Source organism: Podarcis tiliguerta, assembly GCF_965153285.1.
Source record: "Podarcis tiliguerta genome assembly, chromosome: 12".
NCBI classification, from domain to species: domain Eukaryota; kingdom Metazoa; phylum Chordata; class Lepidosauria; order Squamata; family Lacertidae; genus Podarcis; species Podarcis tiliguerta.
In genome coordinates this window covers 14,891,791-14,909,955 of record NC_139545.1, presented here as the reverse complement: position 1 = coordinate 14,909,955, position 18,165 = coordinate 14,891,791, and the positions used below count along the sequence as shown (strand labels likewise).

The following is an 18,165-nucleotide window of genomic DNA, read 5'->3' as shown; positions in this document are numbered from 1 at the left end:
AAGGTTCCTCCATGTGGTTCAGGATGGGCAGGCTTAGTGAATTACAACTACGAGAATCGTCTCCTGACACCTTTTTGCTTCCCTTCCCTTTTTGCAGGATGCGCGCCAGAAATTCCGCTCCGTCCTGGTTGAGGCTACAATAAAACTCGATGAGCTAGTGAAGAAGATTGGGAAAGCTGTCGAAGACTCGAAACCCTACTGGGAAGCTCGGAGGGTTGCCAGGCAGGTAAGTCGAAAAGCCTTCGCTATTAAGCGGGGAGGGTGTGACTCTAGCCACACAGAGTACACTTTAGCCTGCTTTGGAGCATGGTTGGCAGCTTCATATACTGCAATTGTTCATATACTGCAATTGTTCTGCGCTGGCTTTGGTCCTGGCTTGTATTAAGGGTGTGATCTTGGCTTATTCTCTCGGTTTGTGGAGCCAGAATTCCCCGGTTTGGACAGAACGAAGAACTGGTTGCATACAAGCCAGGAACTTCGAGCCAAAGTTGAAGGCTTGGCCCCAATACTCATTCCTAGCTTTATAAACCATAGTGAATTATCATCCAGATCTGCCCATCAAGAGTACAGTGGTACCTGGGTTCTCAAATGGCTTGGCTCCCGAACGCCCGCAAACCCAGAGGTAAGTGCTCCGGTTTGCGAACGTTTTTTGGAAGCCAAACATCCGACGTGGCTTCTGTTTGAGTACAGGAAGCTCCTGCAGCCAATTGGAAGCCGCGCCTTCATTTTCGAATGGTTTCAGGAGTCGAATGGACTCCTGGAACGGATTATGTTTGAGAACCAAGGTACCACTGTACTTTGATAAAACCAGTGCTTTTTTCTCTAAAAAAATGTTTAGGGATACTCTCATTTTGACTCAAGAAAATCACAATTTTATTGTTAATAAATACAGTAAATGGACTAACGTACGAAGATTCACAAAATGTTTAGGGGTATGGTTTTCGAACGGTTTCGGGAGTCGGAACAGACTCCCAGAACAGATTAAGTTCGAGAACCAAGCTACCACTGCACAAAGATGCTGTTTATATTGTGCGATGTGTAAGCATTTGACAAATATCATTGTGGATGTTTCAACTGTGCGTAATGGTCGCAGGACTGATGACACCGTTTTTCTCCTTCTGTACCCTCTCCGGCTGCTTGTAAATATCACCCACGCGCAAGTAAACTCTGAAAGGACTTGCTCTGTTCTTTCCCCTTCCCCGCTAATAATAACGATCTGTCAGATCCTTCCAAAAACCTATCTGCGTTCCTGTGATTCCCAGCAAATTGCGTCAGAGCACAACTAATTATTGGTCTTGGGATTTCCATCTCTTTGTTCTGATTTTTAAAATCCCGGATGCGCAGAAGCTTGAATTGTAAATCGATTTAAAAAATCATGTGGGTGTGTTGTAATTTGAAGATGTTTGGGCGTTGCTTACTCACGGGCTTTTGGGGTTGCTATGGAAACTGATGGCAAGCTAAAATATGGAGGAGTTTCTCTCTCGCACCTTCTCTTTCTGTGGTTTTGAACCAAAAAGGAGAACAAAAAATTCTGGTGGCATTGCTTAAAAGTGACTGTTTGTGGCTTAGGGAGTGAAAACAATTGTGACTGGACATGGCTGTGTGGCTGCTTTGTGATCATCATATTGTGACACGCTGACTGTTTCTAAATCTCATAATAGTGACTGAGATGGCTTTCTTTTCTTACCATACCCCCCCTTGATCCAGTTTTGATTTTATGACCAGCAGACAGTATGGCTAGACTCAATGGTGCATTGAATGGAACAATGATATTCAATGGTGCAATTGTAGTTAATGCCCTCGGTTCGTTCTCTTGTAATGATTAGGAAGAAAGCACTCCATCCTCAGGCCTTTCACTTTTGTGAGTCATGGGGCCAGCTCTCACGACCCCACATTCTGGAATTATTTGCAGTGTGTGCTCATTTCTCTTAGGAGCAGTGAGCGATGAAGCCGTCGGGTGGCTTTGTCACAATGGAATCTAAGCCTTGGTTATTACTAATGGGAAGGTGAGCTGGGATCTGGGCTTGTAGGTGGCTCTTTCTATAAACCGTCAGCTGGCTTGACAAAGCTGAATTGGGTGGGAGCTCCTCAAAGTCGTCTTCTTACCGGCTTATAAATTGCTTTTCATGCTTGTTTGTGGTCCTAGTTTGAAGGAAAGTGATTAGGCTCGTTGACAACCCAAACATACTTGTCAGCAATTCTTTTGCTCCGATCAAGTTTGTAGCTTACACTGGAGCACTGTTTGTGCAGGGTGCAGCTTGCAAAAAAAGAGAGAAAAAAGAGGGTGAGACTAGATGTCCTCTGGTGGTCCCTTCCAACTCTACAATTCTATGAAAAAGGCTTGTGTGGCTAAGGTAGAATAATGAGCTGCTGCAAAAAAAGGTAAAGGTAAAGGACCCTAGAGGGTTAAGTCCAGTCAAAGGCGACTATGGGGTTGCAGTGCTCATCTTGCTTTCAGGCCGAGGGAGCCGGCATTTGTTCACAGACTTCTTTCTGGGTTATGTGGGCAGCAGGACAAAACTGCTTCTGGCGCAACAGAACACCGTGACAGAAGCCAGAGCGCATGGAAACACTGTTTACCTTCATGCCACAGCGGGACCTATTTATCTACTTGCACTGGCGTGCTTTCAAACTGCTAGGTTGGCAGGAGCTGGGACAGAGCAAGGGCAGCTCACTCTGTCGCAGGGATTCGAACAGGCGACCTTCCGATTGGCAAGCCCAAGAGCCTCAGTGGTTTAGAGCACAGCACATTGTCCCCCCCCCCCCACGTAGTAAACCCAGCCTGTGTTGGCTATCCCTTTGCTAATTCCGGAGCTGCTCTTTGACTTCGTTGCACTTTTCGGATGTTATGTGACTGCGTGGAGAAGGGTTGTGGAGCGGAATTGCACACAATTCAAGTTACAAGAAAGGCAATTCTGACTAGACATCAGGAAGAACTTTCTGGCAGTAAGAGTTGTTTGGCGGTGGAATGGTCTCCCTCAGGCGGTTGTGGCTTCTCTTGCTTTAAGGTTTCTAAGCAGAGTTTGGATGACTATCCGTCATAGATGCTTTAGCTGAGATTCCTGCATTCCAGGGGATTGGACTACAGTGGTACCTCGGATTACAGATGCTTCAGGTTACAGACGCTTCAGGTTACAGACTCCGCTAACCGAGAAATAGTACCTTGGGTTAAGAACTTTGTTTCAGGATGAGAACAGAAATCGCTCGGCGGCGGCAGTGGGAGGCCCGATTAGCTAAAGTGGTACCTCAGGTAAATACAGTTTCAGGTTAAGAACAGACCTCCAGAACGAATTAAGTTCTTAACCCAAGGTACCACTGTATATGGTCCTTGGGCAATTCTATGATTCTAAGTGTAGAAATTGAAATTGGTCCATGATTCTACACCCAACATTCATGTGTCCATAATAAGCCCCCACGCATATATAACTGAACACAACAGAACATCTGAAAAACCAGAAATTCTGATTACATTCAAAAGTGATTCCAGCTCTGATTTTAAAAACTATTCTCAACAAAAAAAAATCCACATGTTAAAAGCAGATCCGGTCTAAAGTTACATCCATACCATGCATTTAACGCAGGTGGGTCCCTCCAAACAATCCTGGGAACTGTAGTGTGTTAAGAGTGCTGGGAATTGTAGGTTTGCAAGAGGTAAATTATAGTTCCCAGGATTCCTTTGGAGGAAGTCATTCCCTTTAAACATACAGTCAGTCGATCGTTTGAATCACCAGTGCCATCCTCAGAGTCGTTAAAAATTTCACTTTTTGCTTTTTTGGAACTTGCGGTAAACTACGCGACTGTACAGATTTGCCCCGTCTTGCAAAAACACTTCTTGGCAAGAGCTGCGAGGAAGGATGAGTTCTGAGAACAAAAATCCTATGTCTGTGAAAATGGGGCAGAGTTGGATTCATGTTTGGCCAGCCGCCACGGAGTTGGTGACAAGCGAAAGAGCTGGCGTAGTTCAGCACAATAACTGGCTGACCTCTTCTGCTGACGCAGCCATGCTTGGTAATCGTCGGTAGCTCGAGGAAGTTTCTTTCTTTGTCCAGAAGAGAGAACCTTAGAGACTGAAAATATTTCTGTGTTTCTATAGGAAGATCAAAATCCACTGGAAGGTGGTGCAGCAAAGCGGCTCTGCTGTGAAGCAGTGGCGTAGCGTGGGGGGTGCAGGGGGGGCCAGCCGCACCGGGCGCAACATCTGGGGGGGCGTGCTCGCACTCGCAGCTCTCTGCCCCTACCTGGCTCACTCACTCTAGGGGGCGCAAATTACTTGCCTTGCCCCGGGTGCTGACAACCCACGCTACACCACTGCTGTGAAGTGCATATAATTGTTGAAAATGTTCTATTATTATTATTATTATTTATTGAGTTTATATACCGCCCTATACCCGGAGATCTCAGGGCAGTTCATAGAAAAGATCACAACATATATAATCAGGATAAAAACAACAACCCAATAACACCCCCCCTGAAAAGAGCCACATTTTAAAAGGACATAGGATGTCAACCAAATCAACCAAAGGCCTGGTTAAAAAGGAACATTTTTGCCTGGCGCCTAAAGGTGTGTAATGCAGGCACCAGGCGAACTTCCCTTGGGAGAGCATTCCACAGATGGGGAGCCACTGCAGAGAAGGCCCATTTTCGTGTTGCCACCCTCTGCACCTCTCGAGGAGGGGGCACACGAAGGAGGGCCTCAGAAGATGATCTCAGGGTCCGGGTAGGTTCATATGGAAAGAGGCAGTCCTTGAGGTATTGTGGTCCTGAGCCGTTTAAGCCTTTCTAGGTTAAAACCAGCACTTTGAATTGGGCCCGGAAACTAATTGGTAGCCAGTGCAGTCAGACCAGAATTGGTGTAATATGCTCAAACCGTCTTGCTCCAGTGAGCAACCTGGCTGCTGAATTCTGCACTAGCTGAAGTTTCCAAACCGTCTTCAGGGGCAGCCCTGTATATAACACATTGCAGTAATCTAACCTCGAGGTTACCAGAGCGTAGACAACAGTAGTTAGGCTATCCCTGTCCAGATAGGGGTGTAGCTGGGCCACCAGCTGAAGCTGATGGAAGGCACTCCGGGCCACTGAGGCCACCTGAGCTTTGAGTGACAGCAAAGGATCCAGGAGTACCCTCAAGCTACAAACCTGCTCCTTCAGAGGAAGTGTAGCGCCATCAAGAGCAGGCAATCTCCTACCCATCCCATCTAGGGAACCACCCACTAACAGAGCCTCATTCTTACCTGGATTGAGCTTCAGTTTGTTGGCTCTCATCCAGTCCATTACTGAGGCAAGACACTATAAACGCAGCTTCTCGCATTGTTGCATATATATATATATATACCCACCCACCCACACCATATTTTTCCACGTATAAGATGACCCCTATTTTTTTTAACCCTAAATTAAGAAATTAAGTTGTTTAGCTTTTTTGGAGAGTGGGGGAGGTCACTCCCACCAATCGCTCACCTGCCTGCCCGCCACTGCCGATCGCTTGCCACAGCTACTGCCGATCGCACACCTCGCCGCAGCCACCACCACCCGCCCACTTGCCGCAGCCGCCAATCGCCTGCCCAGTCGCCACCAGCCCTTGCTGCAGCCACCAATCACCCGCCCAGTCGCCGCTGCCAATCTCCGGCTTGCTGCTGCCATTAATTGCACGTCCCACCCCCCGCATTCACTATGGGTGTATAAGACGACACCCAATTTTTGCCTAATTTTTTTTAGCAAAAAGCATCGCCTTATACATGGAAAAATATATTAAGTTAGGGAGGTGTCTCTGCAGCTCTTGCCAATGTGAGAGGCTTGTTTCTTCAGTCTCCTGCTGCTGCTGATTCGAACGTCGGTTGTGATGCAGAGCCCCCTGGAAGCTCGCAGTGCCTCCGTCTTGACCCTTTCGCTCCCATGACCCCGTGTGATTTATTAGCCCCTTAGGGCCTGCACTTCATTGCGGCCTTTCACCTCCGAGATCACTTCATTTTCGTTGAGAAACATCATTAAATCTTGGGTGCCCTCCTGCTTTCACCATCTTGAGTAACTTTGGGAGCGTGACATCAAGCTTGCACAAGAGAGCTTGCTTTGATACTGGGTATCTGCTCCAACGGGGCATTGTGATGATTCAGTAATATATACTTATATATAATGAAAAAGGAACAGAAAGTTAGGAGCAAGCTTGTTAATTTGATTAGCTGGAAAAATTTCAGCTCACGTTGCTTGATGTTGTACGGACATGTGTGATTGCTTATGATCCAAGTGAATATTCTGAGCGAATGCATTGAATTTGACAGAATATGCAGAGTTAGCCGGTCTAACGAGTAAAATAAAAGAAGATCAAGTATATAAAGAGGAATGGATTTTTGCGTGTGGAGTATTTGGAAATCAACTGTAAACATGTGAAAACGTTAGTAGGATTGAGGCAAATTCAACAGTATAACACATAACAAAGGAATAATAAAGGAATGAGGGAGTTAAATGGATATAGAACAGTATGGGATGGGAGGGAAGGAACCAGGGAAGGGGAAGAAGGGAAGCCGTGAATGATTGATTTATTTTAAAGAAAGATATGAATGAGGAAGTTTATTTTAATGTGAATGTGGTTTTGAAAAATGTAACACTGAATATATATATATATATATATATATATATATATATATATATATGAATGAATGAATGAGAGAGAATATGAGAGAATTTGGAGCTTCATACACCAAGCATTGTCCCCTAGTCTCCACAGTTAGAAAGTGGTTTAATTTCCCTTCCAACCCTACAATGCCATGATTCGGTGATCATCTGTATTTTATGTTGTTTGCTGTTCAAGTTGTAAATAAGAAGTGAGGTTACAGAGAACCAGGCAGAGGGCCTTCTTGGTAGTGGCGCCAACCCTGTGGAACGCCCTCCCATCAGATGTCAAGGAGATAAATAACTATACAACCTTTAGATGATATCTGAAGGCAGCCCTGGAGTTTTTAATGTTTTATTATGTTTTTGTATATGATGGAAGCTGCCCAGAGTGGCTGGGGCAACCCAGTCAGATGGGTGGGGTATTATTATTATTATTATTATTATTATTATTAGTCAATTTAGCTCAGTATTGTCTAAACAAAGGCTACTGATTGTTATAAGGGCCATTTGTCAACCTTTATTTGACCAGAATCAAAATAGTCTAGAAAAAGCTTTGTGCTTAACTCTGAGCTTCACAAATCCAGTTAAAATTTTGCCCTTTCTGATTTGAAGTTGGTTTCTGCTAATCAGTTAACTAAAACTAGTTGATTGATCTATGGACTAAAGCGCTGATTAAAAGCAGACTTGGAGAGGCTGCGGCTTGAACCTGGGACCTTGCGCATGGAAGGCATGCGCTCCACCACTGAGCCACAGCTAATAAAGGTCTAGATGGATTTTACATGTAAGTGTATTCTGGATGTCACTCGGAGGCCAGGACTGATGCAGGCATGAGACGCCTGACAAAATCAGTCCCTTTGCCTTGTTTTTGGAACCATATCCGCCTGGGGAGGCTGTTTGGGTGACTGGGTTTAATTGGATTTATGCACAGTGTTGAATTCTAGGAAGAATGGAAGCGTGACCTGCTTTTAAAAAGCTGCTGGAGGAAGCGAAATGATTTCCTGTCCCCCAAACTCTGGAACCAGAGAAGTGGTGTTGTTTTTCTAAGGCAGGCTGTTGTCTTGGTTTGGTAAAGGAAATATTTCACACCAGCCACTGGAGTGATTTGTAAAGTTGCCAAAGCACGGATTCGCTCATTAGGTTTCCCCCTGCGCAGCCGGGTATGATTTTTAATTTTTTTATTTCATCCTCTGACAGGTTTGCTATCGTGGGCTGTGAGCTGTTCCACATAAGCCACTCACTGCTAAGGATGAAAATGATCACACTGTTGTTTTCTGGCTGCTAAAGAAACCACATAGCCCTAAACAGGCTACAGGTTTACTCTGATGTAAGGGACACAGTTTGACTTCCTGGCAAGCAGATTGCAACATGTGGGAACTATCCTGCACATGTTTGCTGCACAAAATAACTTTGAAATTCTGGTTTTTCCAAATGCAAACATCCGCATAGTAAAGGTGCGTGGAGGCCGGTTGCCCTTGGCGTTGAGCGGCTCCAAGGGGTCATACACCTGGCGGAGCGGGGCCCCAGATTGGGGCCAGGCAGGGGTGTGGGGCCTTCAGGGTTTTTTTTTTAAAATTAAAAAAATGTCCCTTTAAGTTTAGCGACTACGCGCCATTTGGCTGCCATGTCCCATGCAGCTTTTAATGCCTTCTGTTTCTTCGGCCAATTCCCATCCCGTTTTGTGCTTATTAGACTATACCTCTTTTTTTTTAGTTCTGGTCCCCAGGATAACTTTCATTTTGACCCTGTGTCCAAGATAAAAAGGTAAAGGGACCCCTGACCATTAGGTCCAGTCGTGACCGATTCTGGGGTTACGACGCTCATCTCACTTTATTGGCCGAGGGAGCCAGCGTACAGCTTCCGGGTCATGTGGCCAGCATGACTAAGCTGCTTCTGGCGAACCAGAGCAGCGCACGGAAACGCCATTTACCTTCCCGCCAGAATGGTACCTATTTATCTACTCGCACTTTGACGTGCTTTCGAACTGCTAGGTGGGCAGCAGCAGGGACCGAGCAACGGGAGCTCACCCTGTCGCGGGGATTCGAACCGCCGACCTTCTGATCGGCAAGCCCTAGGCTGTGTGGTTTAACCCACAGCGCCTCCCGCGTCCCTCACTGTGTCCAAGATAGGGCTGGGCAATTACCTGGTTTTCAACATCACGATATATCATCAGCTAAACACTGCGATATACTGATTTATCACGTCTGAAATAAAGATGGAACTATGTTGAGGCAAATGGTAGGGTGGGTGATTTGAAATAAGGATGGAGTTGGTTTTCAGTTTTGTGACGCATCACCAGCTAAACATCGCTAGGTTTTTCCTGCATTCTGAATTTTGCATAGTGCGCACGCACACACATCATGATTCGCAATATATTGCCAGGTCAAAAACTATGAAACCAGTATCACAATATGGACTTGAAACCGGTTTTGAACGCTACATCGCCCAGCCATAGTCCAAGAATCCAGTTATATAATGGTCTGATTCCTGCGCTCTGAATCCTGTTTCCCATATCCCTCATTCATCTTTGAAGAGCCTGCTTTTTCCTCATGCTTGTGATAGGATTCCCAAATGTGAATGTTTCATAAGTGAAGTGGGCGCCTTTTTTCCAGCCGGAACACTCTGGAATGCCATTTTATAGAATAATAGCACTGGGTGGACCTTTAAGCCTGGCACAGTCTTTTGTGCGTCTGCTAGTAATGCTAAGTCCATAACATATTCCTGCTTTTTTGCAGTGTGTGTGTTGAGAGAGTAAAAGCGCGGTAAAGATAATTTAACACAAATATTTCTTTTTTGTGCACGAGGGAGAGTCCAAATGCCTATTTCTGCAGATGGGGTCATGTTGATAAGGCAGAGTTTTTGCCACAGAAATGATTGTGCGCTGTGTTGTCTGCTGGAACTTAAAATATTCCTTCCTGGCCTGTGGCTTTAAAGCGGATAGCCTTTGCCTGCTGTCAGTTGTGATAAGGCTTGCATAAGTAACCTATGAACTCTTGTTTCTGGGAAAGGCTGTCTTGGGCAATTTCAGCTTGAATGCTGCTCTGGTGTGGCTGTTCGGTTTGGATAAGTTAGGCTTCCGCTATTCTGTTGTGACAGAGTGGCAATGCTTTAAGTTTTTTTGTGAAGCGCTTTGTTTTGAGATGAATAATATAATAACTCATTTTCCAAAAGACCCATTGCTTCTGGGGCTATTAGGATACTTTTCATGTAAAGGGAGATCGCAATTTATGTGATAGTTGCATTTGCAATGGTTGCGTATCAAGGCAGTCAGAACAATCCCTGGAACCGTCCTCATCCAAGATCTTGTAAGATCAGGGCCATCTTAGAGCTTGTGGGATCTCTTGACGGCCCTGCGAGATCTTGCCAGAGCCCCTATGGCTGTGTTTTCCAACACTGGTGGGCAACCCCTTTACCCGCTTGTGACTGGCCAAGCAGATAGCCAGCCACTCAGGATTTTTTTTATTTTAAAGATTCTTTTCTTCACTTCTCACTTCCCTCCCTGGCCCCCTAGCCTTGTGCTTGTTGAACTGTTTCTTTAAATCTAAAGGTTCATCATTGTTTCACCCAATGTGTATACCTTTAAGGGGCCAGAGCAAGGGCCAGAGTAAACTAATGAGATCCAGCCTTGCAGCTGTGAGGCATAGCAGGTGCTGCTGAGTTGCATTGATTAAGCTGTGTTGGGAATTGGCCACAGTATATAAGGGGCAGCACCTAGCTCTGCCTTTTACCCTGGGGGATGGGTTGGTGGTTGGGTCTGGTTTGGTTGTTGATGTATTTGGTGTTTAAGGAGTTTTTGTTTTTCTTATTAAAACCTTGTTTAAGTTATTTTTGAGTCCCTTCTTTTTAATGCAAGCTCTTCCCAGCAAGCTCTCTGCGCTACTATACTGCGAAAAAGTCAACACCTTTGGTTATGGGCCCAGCTGCTGAGTGGATGACTGCATATTTTTGGACTCTGAAAAAGGTTTGAAAACTCCTTCTCCTGTTAGCGTAGTTTTTGTGGGTCTGGAAGAGTTCCAGAATGGTTGACCGGGTTCCTGAAGCGGAGAAGGCTCTAGTCTTCCCACAGCTAACAGATGAGAACTATAGTTTATGGTCTTTTCGGGTGGAGGCGCTTTTGACCTCTAGAGATGTATGGACCTATGTAACTGATGACCCTCCTGACCCAGTGACTAATGCTTGGTCGAAAGGAGATGCGAAAGCCAGGGCGATGATTAATTTGGCTGTCAGCGACCAGCAAGTAGTTTATATAAGGAATAAGAAAACTGCCAAAGAAATGTGGGACAGTCTTGCAGCAGTGCATGTTAGAAAAGAGTCAGCATCTGCATTGACGTATTTCAAGCAGTTGTACCAGACGAAGTTGCAGCCTGGTGGTGATTTGGCAGCACACTTGAGACGTCTGGAGGCAATACGCTGCGAATTAATTCGAAGGGACATGGAGATACCTGATATTCAGTATGTTTTTATCATCCTTTGTTCCCTTAATGAGGACTTTGATGGTATAGCTAGCCAGATATCTGCTGTTCCACCAGCACAATTAACTGTGGAAGGGGTAACGGCAAGATTAATGGGCGAGTTGGACAGAAGGGAGGCTTGTGCCATAAGCACTCCTATTTCCGGAAGTAATGAGGGACGCCACATGCAAGCTGGTGGTGATACGACTGCATTTAAAGCTGCAAAGCGTTGTTGGTTCTGCAATAAGCAAGGACATTTTGCAAAGGACTGCAGAGCCAAAAGAAAGCAAAGTACTCCCAAGTCTGTTTCTGTTCGTCAGTCGCGGCCGTCAGCCCAACAGCCAACATTGTACCGTAAAGACAGAAACGAGCCGCAAGCTTTTCATGCTCGGACAACAGGTCGTAAAAGAACTAAAGGTGCCAAGTGGAATTCTTTTATTGTAGACTCAGGTGCATCTCAGCACGTCTGCAACGATCGAAGCTTGTTTATTTCTTTCGAAGAGGAAATTGGTAATGTACATTTAGCCGATTCACAAGTCCTGCAGTCGCTTGGCAGAGGTACTGTTAAACTTGACTCTTTAAACATTACGATAGCAAACTGCATTTACTGCCCGTCAGTGGACAATTTATTATCAGTAAGATGTTTTGCTCGTCAAGGCATAACTGTGCGTTTCTTAAATTCAATGTGTGAGTTTTTTGAGGGGAACAAACGTCTATTGTATGCCCGGGAATCTGATGGGTTATATAGACTGTATTTTCGCACCTACTCCCAATCACCTATAAATTGCAGAGCAGCACAGTCAAGCCAGGGGTTGAGGAATGTAAGACCACATTCCGGGTGTGTCCACGAGGCGCACAGAATTCTGGGACACCTGAATTTTGCTGATGTAATTAAGACAAAGAATATTGTTAATGGCCTCAACCTAAAACCATGTAAATTCTTTATGCAATGTCTATCCTGTTGCAAAAATAAGATCAAGGTTGCACGCAAGGGTAGGTGCTCAGATAGGAAAGTAACTGAGCCATTTGAGCGTGTACATTGTGATTTAGTTGGGCCACTCCCACCATCATTAGGAGGTTCTAAGTACTGGCTTACCCTGATAGACCAGTATAGTAGATACTGTTGGACTTATGCAATAGCTGAAAAGTCCCAAGCATTTGAGAAGTACAAAGTTTTTTGCAACTGGGTAAAAACGCACTTTAACAAACCAATTAAGAACCTGTTTTCTGACCGGGGTGGGGAATTTGTTTCTGAGGATTTTGAGAAATTCCTGGAAGCGCAGGGGACTACTCATGAGTTATCTTGCCCCCGAAGTCCCTGGCAAAATGGGCTTGTTGAAGTTGTGCAGCGTGACCTGCAGGCAGGGGTTAAAACTTATCTGCACGATGCTAACCTGCCCAAAGACTTTTGGGCTGAGGCGCTTAATGCTTTTTGCTTTGTTAGAAATCGAAGTTATCATTCTGGTTTAGATGTCACCCCCTATGAGAAGCTGTTTAAAAAACGCCCTAATCTGAAATACCTACGCATTTGGGGTTCAGATGTAATTATGCATTATCCCGCTAAGCAGAAATTGGGTGAGCGTAGTGTTCAGGGAAAATTAATGGGCTACCAGCAGGGGGCGTACAGAATTTACATACCAGCAACTGGCAAATTTCATATTACCAGAAGCATGATACAAACTGTAAATTGGAAAGGAGTTGCTGTTTTCCAAGATACTGATGGTATAAATGATACTGAGGAAGAAGAGGAAGCAGGAGCAGCAGCAGCAGAAAATGGTGCTTCTGAATTAATGGGAGAAGACAAAAAGCCTGTTGAATCTTATAATTTGTTTGATGATTTAAAGTTACAGGCACCTGAGGGGAGGTTAGATTCTCTTGAGTTTTCTGACCGTGAGCTTAGCCTACAGGCATCTCTTCAGTCTGACAATGATGGTTTACAACCTGAAACTAGTAGTTCACTTAGTCCTGTTAAGTCTGAGGAGTCTGACTCTCCTTCCGGACTGAGACGTTCAGATAGAAAGAGGCAGAAGCCACAACGATTTGCAGATGAACATTTTAATACTGTGTATGCCAATAAGGCGGTTTTTGAGCCAAAAAGCTACAATGATGTTCAGAATTTACCTAAGCACCAAGCTGTAAATTGGTATAAACCTATGAACTCTGAGATAGCTTCTTTAAAAGAGCATAACACTTGGTCTCTTGTACCTCAAACCCCAGATATGAGACTTATAGATTAAAAATGGGTTTATAGAGCTAAAATGAATGACAAAAATGAAGTTGTAAGGTACAAGGCAAGATTAGTCGCTAGAGGTTTTCAACAAATTCCAGGTGAAGATTATGATTTGTGTTATTCACCAAGTGTAAAATATGAAACAGTTAAGCTCTTGTTAAAAGATGCATCAATTTGTGGAAAAGCCCACTACACAATGTTTCTCTGCTCTTAAGAGAGTGGTAATGTACCTTAAACATACCACACATTACAGGTTGCAGTTTACATCAAGTATTGACAAAGGTTTTGAAATTTTCTGCGATGCATCTCATGCAGTGGAACAAAATAATTGCAGGGGTGTGTCTGGTATGGTGTTTTGTTATAACGGTTGTCCTTTTGAATGGAAGTCCCAGACACAAACCATTATTTGTCTCTCCACAACAGAGAGTGAATTATGTGCGTGCGTTCAGGCCACTCGGGATATAGAATGGTATATGCAAGTATTTGCTGACCTACAGATGCAAGTAACACTACCAGTGATAGTTTACCTTGATTCCCAGAGTGGACTCGCTATCCTATGTTCAGAAACCAATACGCAGCGCACTAGAGTCTTAAGATTACGTTTGCAGTTTGTAAAGAAATTAATTGCTGACAAAATGGTTGTATTTGAATATGTTCCAGGTGACAATCAAATTGCAGACATTTTTACTAAAGCACTTCCAAAGGTTACACATGAAAAACATGTACAAAGTATGCTTTATGTTTTTGTTCCACAATGATGAACCGCAGGGGAAATGTTGAACTGTTTCTTTAAATCTAAAGGTTCATCATTGTTTCACCCAATGTGTATACCTTTAAGGGGCCAGAGCAAGGGCCAGAGTAAACTAATGAGATCCAGCCTTGCAGCTGTGAGGCATAGCAGGTGCTGCTGAGTTGCATTGATTAAGCTGTGTTGGGAATTGGCCACAGTATATAAGGGGCAGCACCTAGCTCTGCCTTTTACCCTGGGGGATGGGTTGGTGGTTGGGTCTGGTTTGGTTGTTGATGTATTTGGTGTTTAAGGAGTTTTTGTTTTTCTTATTAAAACCTTGTTTAAGTTATTTTTGAGTCCCTTCTTTTTAATGCAAGCTCTCCCCAGCAAGCTCTCTGCGCTACTATACTGCGAAAAAGTCAACACCGCTGTGGCCCCCCATTTACACGATTTTCACCTGTGGCCCCTTGAAATATCCGGGGGGGGGCAATTGGGAAACAGTGCTCTAGAGCACTGTAAGCAAGGGTCTCTTGTCCCCTATCTGTTTATTTTGTGGTGATCCACATAAAGCTGTGATCACATCATCATCATTATAAAACAATCATCACCATCCTGCTCATCTGACTGGGTTGCCCTGGTCACTCTGGGTGGCTTCCAACAGAATATAAAGAACACATGAGACACCCGACATTCAAATTTTATCCAGACTTGTTTTTAAGAGGTGATTTAATTATTGTTTGATTTTGTATCAATGTTTACAGTGGTGCCCCGCAAGACGAAAAACTTGCAAGACGAAAAACTCGCTAGACGAAAGAGTTTTCCGTTTTTTGAGTCGTTCCGCAAGACGAATTTCCCTATGGGCTTGCTTCGCAAGACGAAACGTCTTGCGAGTTTGTTTCCTTTTTCTTAAAGCCGCTAAGCCGTTAATAGCCGCTAAGCCGCTAATAGCCGTGCTTCACAAGACGAAAAAACCGCAAGACGAAGAGACTCACGGAACAAATTAATTTCGTCTTGCGAGGCACCACTGTATATTTGATGTTAGCCGCCCTGAGCCTGGTCTCGGCCGGGGAGGGCGGGATACAAATAAAAGTTGTTTATTATTATTATTAAAACTTCCAGATACAGCTCCTCTGGTTAGCTGCTTAAGGAAGCTGGAGGGGCCAGCCAGATGGAGACATCAGTTGCCAACCTGGCAGCCAGAGCTCTGCATGTGGTTGCAATTGGACCCCGCGCCAGTCGCAAAACGCGCCTGGCTAATTTCGAGCACTGGTTCAGTGACACATTTGATACCACAGAGGTATGGTTAAGGCTTTCTGAATTCTGATTTACTGCCTTGGGGATGGGGTTCCTTCTCTTGTCTTCCTTTGTCACTTACTGTATTTTCGCTCTATAAGACGCACCCAACCATAAGACGCACCAAGTTTTAGAGGAGGAGAACAAGAAAAAAAATATTCTCTCCGTCTCTGCGCAGCGCCCCTTCAGCGAAGCGGCAGGAGAAACAGAGCCCCTTCCATTTCTCCTCCCGCTTTCCTGAAGGGGCGCTGCGCAGAAAGGGAATGCTGCGCAGCGCCTCTCCAGCGAAGCGAAGCCAGGAGAGCAAGAGGGATCACCAATCCCTCTTGCTCTCCTGGCTTCTGGGATAGCTGCACAGCCTGCATTCGTTCCATAAGATGCACACACATTTCCCCTTACTTTTTAGGAGGGGGAAAGTGCGTCTTATAGAGCGAAAAATACGGTATATGTTGAAATAGTTTCTGCGGAATTGCCACAAAGATTTCTTGGGAAAATGCTGGTTTGACAGTCCTCGATGCCAGCTTTGAGGATGATGGAAGGAATGAGCTTGCTACTTCTATGGGTGTGGGGCACGACTTGTGTTTTGCATCCCAGTACAATGAATGAACCGTATCTTGCTTGAACCATAATAGGGAGAGGGAGAGAAAGGCTTCTTATAAAGTCGTCCTTTGTTGGGCTGTTGCTTGTGATCTTTGTGTGTGTGAATAATGGAAGTTCTCTTTGTGATCTCAAGTGATTCCACACACACAGACACACGCCTCCTGGAACTGTTTTAGGATCACATTTCTAGCTGTTTTTCTTTGAGGAAAGGGTGGCAGGAGAAAGGAAAGCAGGTTTCCGTATGTTGACCACCCACACTAAAATGTCATGGGCTTCAATGTCCTCCGTACAGTTCTCCTTGAAAATGACCTTGATTGTTCTGGGCCAAAGCACAAGCTGTGGGGTCATTTTCAATTTATGAAAATGATTTCAGAAATCATTTTGCGTTGTTCTCCAGTAACAACGCTTACCCGGGGTCAGACCAGTGTCAGAAACGCGGGTGGAAAAGCTAGGAGCCAAATGGTTTCTGCGACTTGGGTTGTGGGTGCCAAAACAGAATGTCTAGTCTGGGGCGTTCAGCAACACTTTTTATTTGTTATTTTGATAAGCATGAATTAATACGCAATTCACATAAGCGACTCATTGCTAACATTTTGTAGCAGAAATTGTTAATACATGTTTCATTTGGCGTTTACAATAAAAATATTGGTACCGTACATCAGTTTTCAAAACGCTCTACTCTTTATTGTTAAACACCTTAACATATTGTCTGTCCTGAACGTATACTTCAAGGCTTCAAAGCACATACATTTCAGTAAAACTTGAATGTCAGCCAGGCGGGGAAAAATGGCACCCAAACTTTTTGAGGTGCTCGCAAATGGAGAATCCTTAGGCGCAAAATGAGCCTGGTGCCCTGCTAATTTCAAACCCTGGGTCAGACTCCTGTTTTATTGCTGGGCCCTATATTTGGTAAAGGTTAGGCACTTTTTAATTGTGACATTAATACCCCAACTTTCCTCCAAGAAGCTCAAGGATTATATTCTTGATTCTCCCCCTCCTGCTCTTATAACATACCAGACCCCTGAGTGGCCTGAGTTCATTCAGTGAGCTGTGTGGGATTTAGATGCTGGTCTCCCGAGTCTTCATTCAGCGCTCTAACCACTAACCCACACTCCCTGGCTGTGCCGCTCTTGGTTCCTTGAACAGTAACATTCTCGAGAGATTTCACGAAAAGAAGAAAACTCCTGTTGTAAAGTAGGCCATCAGAACTCAATGCTGCAGGAAATAAATAGTTCATGCTGTGTGTGCTGGGAGTTTAGCCGGAGCATCTCAAACGACAACATGAAAAAGCACTTAGAAAAGACAACTTTAAATGGTTGTGTCATGTAATATATTTTAAAGACAGAGGTGAAAACAGGACTTTTCAGTACCTAGACAGCTTCTCCTTCTCCTTTGGCGAGCACTCGTAGCCGAGTAAGATTGTCTTCCATAAACAGGGTTTTAAAAGTGAGTCCGTAAGTGACTGTGGAGGCCAATTCTGGATCCACACGTCCTTCCACAGTGGGGACATTGGTTTCCGGACGGGAGCTGATCACGGGGAGGGTTTGCCAAGCATGTCTTCATCTTCGCATAATTCTCCTGGCGATTGGGCGGGCGATGGGCGGCTGTGGCAAGTGGGCGGGTGGGCTGTTGGTGGCAGCGAGCGGGCAGATAATTGGCGGCTGCGGCGGGGTGTGCGATTGGCAGTGGCTGTGGCAAGCGATTGGCAGTGGTAGGCAGGTGGTTGAGCGATTGGTGGAAGTGACCTCCCCCACACCCAAAAAAGCTAAACAACTTATTTTCTTAATTTCGGTTTAAAAGAATAGGGGTCATCTTACACATGGGGGCGTCTTATACACAGAAAAATATGGTAAATTCAAATGGCTCGCCTGTTGGCAACCCCATAACTTATAAAGTAGGATAACCAACACTGCGTAGATTGGCAACCCCCAGCACCTATGACAAACCAGCTCATAAGTGTACAACCAATGGCTGTTTAAGGATTATACAATGATAATCATTCCAGACCGGGCTGGTGGGCTGTTTAAATATGTCATGTAGCCAAAGGCATTTGGGAGGAGTAATATACATTTATTCCTTGCAAGCAAGCAGTTGGCAGGGAAGCTTAGGAACGCCAAAGCCACATTAAGCTGATGCAAGCTGGCCTGCTCAGCTGGAGCTCTTTAGCCGTGAATTTGCCTGATATATTATTTGCTAAATAATGCGCAGCTTTTCAAAATTTTTCCTAATGCCTCCAACTTCTGCCAGCGCTTAAC

At 44.8% G+C, this 18,165-nt stretch overlaps 1 protein-coding gene across 3 annotated transcripts in view; it reads left to right on the top strand.

Moving 5' to 3' along the window:
* The window catches only part of SH3BP5 (SH3 domain binding protein 5), a 56,871-nt gene that overhangs the window by 21,646 nt on the left and 17,060 nt on the right, over positions 1-18,165 (top strand). For all 3 annotated transcript variants that reach the window (XR_014503351.1, XM_083405070.1, XM_083405071.1), the window contains one exon: positions 98-226. Coding sequence is in view for 1 of the 3 variants with exons in the window: in XM_083405070.1 (XP_083261196.1) it covers positions 98-226 (129 nt within the window). In the remaining 2 variants the exon portion in view is untranslated. The remainder of the gene's footprint in view (positions 1-97; positions 227-18,165) is intronic.